Genomic DNA, 6000 nt, shown 5'->3' with positions numbered 1-6000 from the left:
TATTATTATTATTATTATTATTATTATTATTATTATTATTATTATTATTATTTTAAAAAGTGAATCATATATATGTAAGGGTGCTCAAACAGGAACACAGACATGCTTTAGTAGAGAAGAAGGAGCTGTACAGTGAGCGACGCCAAACATCACTTCTCCAGCTTCCTGGCAATCTGCACTAGTATGTTCACATCTCATGATTTCATTCTCACAATTCAAGGGAACTTTGGGGAAGAAAAAAGGAGAGCTGCTGTGTTTTTGGAGGGTTTTACAGGTATTTGTGGCACTGAGGATTTCCTAAGGGGTTGGGAGGCTGCAAACATGGGGTTGAGTGGTGCATGTGGCCCCTAGTCATGTTATCCAGACCCTTACTTTAGTTGGCTGGGAAAATGTGTGAAAAAATTATTACTTGTGTTAAGAGAAATGCTTTTATAATGTGTAAAGTAGGAAAGGGCATAACAAAATCCAGATCCAGGAAACAAAGGTCTTGCCAAGAAATGTGGAATTTGGGTTAGGTCAGAATATTGGTGAGATGCTGAGAAAAGCAATGAAAACAAAACAGATTTTCATATCCCTAACCATAGGGCAGATATGTATCCTCCCCACCCAAAAATGTGACTCTCTAACTCTTACCACCCCTGATCATCTTTGCTCTAGGTCTAGGACATGAATTCCTCAGGTTACCTAATTGCTGCATTGTATTAGTAATATGGATCACAACTGGGGCCTAGATACATCTACATACCTTCAGACAGTAACTTCAAGCAACATACTATTCCAAACTACCTTAAAAACCCGTGCAAGTCCAAAATCTGCTACTTTGTAAACATTATGATCACCAACAAGGACATTTCTGGCTGCCAAATCACGGTGGATGTAGTTCTGAGATTCAAGGTATGCCATTCCTGAAGCAACTTGAGCCGCCATGTCTACCTGTTGTGGCAAGTGGATCCTGGAGCCTCCATCAGCTGTAAAGAAAAAAAAAAGAACTTGTAGTGATGGAAGAAAATAAATAATAAAATAATAAAGTTTTTATTTTTATCCCGCTCCTTCCTGCGATCAGGGCGGCTTACAACAAGGTTAAAAACAGCAATACAAAAAACATTATAAAATACAAACATCAATAAAAATAACAGGCAAAAAAGCCCCATAGCCCAACCTCTTGGCCACGGAAGAGGAGGGAGGCCCACAGGAACTTAATCGGGGAATGCCTGTTGGAACAGGAAGGTTTTCAAATCCTTCCTGAATTGGGCCAGGGTGGTAGTTGAGCGGAGCTCAGTGGGCAGTGCATTCCAAAGGGCTGGGGCAGCTGTGGAGAATGTCCTCCGTGTAGTGGAGGATAATCTAGCCCCAGGCACCTTCAGTAGATGCTGCCCAGACGTTCTGAGGGTGCGAGGCAGACTATACAGGGAGAGGCGGTCCTTCAGGAAACCTGGGCCCAAGCCATTTAGGGCTTTAGAGGTGATTACCAACGCCTTGTATTGAGCCCGGAAGCGAATGGGCAGCCAATGGAGATCTTTCAACACCGGTGTTATATGGCTGGCCCTGGAAACGCCAGTGACCAGCCTGGCTGCCATGTTCTGCACCATTTGAAGCTTCCAGGTTTGGTATAAGGGTTGCCCCATGTAGAGTACATTGCAGAAATCCAATCTCGAGGTTACCAGAGCGTGTACAACAGTTTCTAGGTCCCTCTTGAGACAGCTAATTGGTAAAGGAAGCAGTATGATTTTGGACAACTAAGTGAAAGATTAAGATCACTAATTGAACAGCCGATGTTGATTCAAAAACTGGTAGAGAAAAGACAATATAGGAAGGGTAGCATATTGTTATACTGTAACATCTACTAACCCTAGTCCGCATAGCCAATGGTGAGCAATGATGAGATTTGAAGTCCAATAATACCTGGAGGGCCACATATTCCCTATCCTCTTTTTAGACTCTTGGAAAGAGAGGAGTCACAGTCTGCAACCTATGCAATGAATCTGAGAAGCAGTCTCTTTCTAGGTACTCAATAGAGATGTACTTCTGAATAGACCTGCAAAGTCTTGCAGTGATAACTACTCTAAAACATCCTTATTCATCTCTTTGTTTTTTGTTGCTGTTGTTTTGTTGCTGGCTTAACTACTCTTATGTAATTTGCAAGGCTACCATCACTCATCTCCAAAGCACTGTGTTCATCAATCAGTGTTTATGAAGACAATGACTGTATATACATCTCTGATATAATGCAGATAAGAGAGTAAGTTCTTGATAGCTAAAATAAGTGGTGTCAAGGCCCAGACCTGCCTAAAAGCAGCAGCCTATAATTTGAGAATGCTTCTTCCTAAACTCTCATTTCTCATGGCTGGTAATGCTTGCTCATTGATAAAGCAACAGCAATAATAACAAAAAACACAAAACAGGCAAATGTAAACCTAGTGCATCTCACAGTACTGTTTACCTAATCTTCAAACATGTTATTCTTGAGGACTCACCACCTGAAAACCTTCATACATAGCAGGTAGAATGTCTGCTCCTTTTCTCACATCTTTTCATTGTAATGACTATTTGATGTAATGACAGTGACACTTGCAAGATAAAATTGAATGATTCTCTCAAGTCTGAATGAATCATCATGGGAAAATGTACCAGAAAGACCTGGGTTCCAAACCCTGTCCAGCTGTGCAGCTTACTTGATGACCTTGAGTCATCCACAATCTAAATATAAAGGACCTTATAGGGTTGATCATTATGACAAAAGGGCAATAGAGATAGATAGATAGACAGACAGACAGACAGAAACTGTAAAGCACAAATTGGCCATTGCTTTTCCTACTGAACTATCCTGAAAGATTATTGTGATAAAAAAGAGATAAGCAGATAAATAAAATATGGATAAGCAACCCAGATTAAATTGCAAATGACTCTTCCTACAGATTCTTTCCTCCCATCTCTTTTAAATGTGATGAAGTTTAAAATAAATTGGTCAAACAATCTGTACTTAAATGGCTATACGTTTTTGTAAGTGAGTAAATATTTTATTGTGATCATAGACCAGTACAGTGCTTCCTCGGGTTACGAAATTAATTCGTTCCGCGGCCGCTTTCGTAACCCGAAAAGCCTTCGTAAGCCGAATTGCCATAGGCGCTAATGGGGAAAAGCCGCGATTCCGTGCGAAAAAGCCGAAAAAAGCACCAAAAGTTTTTTCGTAACCCGAAAAAACATTCGTAACCCGGAACAATGATTCCCTATGGGATTTTTTCGTATCCCGAAAATTTCGTAACCTGGGTATTTCGTATCCCGAGGTACCACTGTATATAAAAACTTATTGCAAATACAGTTACAAATATTTAAACATGTAAAACATTTAAAAGATCCTAACAGGGGAGTTTATCACACAGGGGAAATCCTGTGCAAAAATGGGATTGAAAAGGTGGAAAAAACCCACAAAAGTGGGTTGATTATCACACATGTTGTTGTTAAACTTGTGTTAACCCGAATGGAAACAAAAGCCACTCCTTTTTACTTTCAAGATTTTCTGACAGTAAAAAAGAACAACTTTTGTCTACTTTCCTTCCACTTTCTGTTTGGGTTAATATTAGTTTAACAATGACATTGTGTGAAAATCATCTTGCTTTTGCGTGTTTTTTCCAATTTAAACCCCCATTTTTGCATCATGATAAACTCCACAGTAAAACAAGGTAAAATGGCATATTAAATACATTTTAAAAAAGAAAGCTAACTGCTTATCTGGAATTGTTTGGATATTTTTATGTATTCAATCTGCAATTTTACCATATTTTTTACACATATTATTAGACATAGCAACTTTAGCATCCTACTCAGTAGTTGATTGTTTGCTTATCTCGCTAACAGTCTGGGCACAGCACATGTTCATGTCATTTTTTGTTTCCTGGTCTTAACCACACCCTCTGTCTTCCTACACTAGTGTCTCTGAGCTTCATTATGTTAGTCTGTAATATTCTCTCTTCCATTTTCGGAGAGTACATGTTACCAACCCCCTCATCATGTAATGTTATGAAACTTTTAGTATTTAGTAAATACACTACTTCATATATTTTTACAAAGAAGACTTAATTTATTTCTTTGCTAGACCATGTGTAGGGTGGTGATGGTGTGGGACTAGTTGTTGCTCAATTTCTGCTTATGAATACTAATTACCATACTCTGCTTGTAAGATACACTACTGTCTCTTACATTCCCCAATAATTCCTGGATATATAGAGATAACAAGGCCATTTTGGGCTCCCTTATCAATCACTGCTGACTTTATGCCCAAATTTTACTGAGCTGTCTCCCCTTATTTAAACTGGTACCACATTTGCTACACTGTGACCATGGCCATGATAGCCAGAGGATTCTGAGATTTCTAGTGCAAAAAGAGGACTTTTCCCAGGTTTTGACCTCAGATGGCATACAAGATTGCAAAATGAAATGTCTCCCACTCACTTTGGAGGTATTCGAGCAGACTTCCATGTCTCATCAGTTCAGTAATAATATAAATGGGATCCTCTAGAGTGCAAACAGCATAGAGCTGTATCAGCTTAGGGTGCCTCAGATTCTTCATTATCTGTGCTTCCCTCAGGAAGTCTTTTGGATCCATTGAACCTGAAATGAGAACATCCACAAAAGACAATTACTCCATGTTTATCTTGTGTGCCCCCACCATTTTGTGTGTTAATGGGTAGGGATGCTTTGCCTCCTTTGCCTAGTTGTATGGATAGCAGTTAAAAAATTAATGGAAATGAAAAATGGCAAAGACGAACATAAATTCTGTATTATTACTTTTTTCAAGTTAATGAAAAAAGATAAGTATTACTGGTGCTCTGTTTCCTCCTCCCCCCACCAAAAAACCCAATAAAGGCTATTGTTCATTTTATGACTAAAGCTATAGGGATGTTTTATTGGTTTCACTATGGCTCCTAGATGCTACAAAGGTAACCATGATTAGAAACATTGAGGTACTTTTCAAGATTAGTTGTCTGTATCAATCCCTCTAGCTTAAGGCCCGAGCCATGATGATTCACTTCTTCATCACCTCCAAGCCACATTGTTGCAGCTCATTATACCTTGGAACAGAATATGCTTATTACTTACAATTTTATTATACTCTTCACAGCCAAGGAGAGAAATACAATGTTCTGCTGTACCTCAAATGCAACAAGTTTGTCAAGTTCTTGGAGAAAGTCAGACTTCAGTAGAACTTATAAAAAGTTGCCCAGATACTGATAGTCATAGGAAAATTCATGCAAGTATGTGGTCAAATGGCTATTTCTCCCTTCTCCCCAAATGCTGTCACAGCCTGATACTGGGGAGGCATCCTCACATCAGGAAATGAACACTTTTGAACCACAAATTGATGAATAACTTCTACTTCTCTCTTGTGTATCAGAGCTGTTACCAACAGATGTTGTCAGGCTTCAGCTCCTCTTGCCAGCACAGCCAATGGTGAGGAAAGCTGGGAGTGTCAGTCAACATCTGGAGGACAATGGTCCCCCTCCCAAGGCTTATGCACTAAGAATGCTTATGATCACATTCTAATCACATATTATATTTATACAGGCGGCCCTTTTCTTATGTGGGGGATCCATTCTGGACCCCCCCCCCCGCATAAAAGAAAAAATGCATAAGTTTGAGCCCCTTTGGATGTAATGGGGTTTGCACCCATCGCGTGGTGCTATGGTTTTCTGAGGCTTATTTCCAGCACGACTTCCAGCATATGCTGGAAACCACATAAGACGCACTTGCATATGACGCAGGCTCACGGTACATATGATTGTTTTTATAAGTGTATTTTGTTCTACGAAGTCTGAAAGAAACTACAGTCATCAACTGGTGCTCCCTCTCCACATACTATGGCAATTGGTGCCTCCCATGTTATTGGGATGATGAATCTGTTTTGCTACTCAAGGTGCTAAACCATATCCCTGAAATAGAGTCAGCACCATGGATAGAACTTCAGACTAAAACCCAGAGAAGATTTAATGCCTCACCGATGTA

At 39.6% G+C, this 6000-nt stretch overlaps 1 protein-coding gene across 3 annotated transcripts in view; it reads right to left on the bottom strand.

Annotated features, from left to right (window-relative positions):
• FRK (fyn related Src family tyrosine kinase) overlaps positions 1-6000 on the bottom strand; it is a 129255-nt gene that overhangs the window by 12280 nt on the left and 110975 nt on the right. For 2 of the 3 annotated variants that reach the window (XM_042445326.1, XM_042445328.1), the window contains exons 5-6: positions 4450-4608; positions 787-968 (exon numbers count right to left, since the gene is read on the bottom strand). In XM_042445326.1, coding sequence (XP_042301260.1) covers positions 787-968; positions 4450-4608 — 341 coding nt within the window. Of the gene's footprint in view, positions 1-745; positions 969-4449; positions 4609-6000 lie in introns of all 3 variants that reach the window. The other variant, XM_042445327.1, reaches the window with a different exon arrangement.

The sequence above is a fragment of the Sceloporus undulatus genome, chromosome 1 (genome assembly GCF_019175285.1).
Source record: "Sceloporus undulatus isolate JIND9_A2432 ecotype Alabama chromosome 1, SceUnd_v1.1, whole genome shotgun sequence".
NCBI lineage: Eukaryota > Metazoa > Chordata > Lepidosauria > Squamata > Phrynosomatidae > Sceloporus > Sceloporus undulatus.
This window is presented reverse-complemented; position numbering and strand designations above follow the sequence as displayed.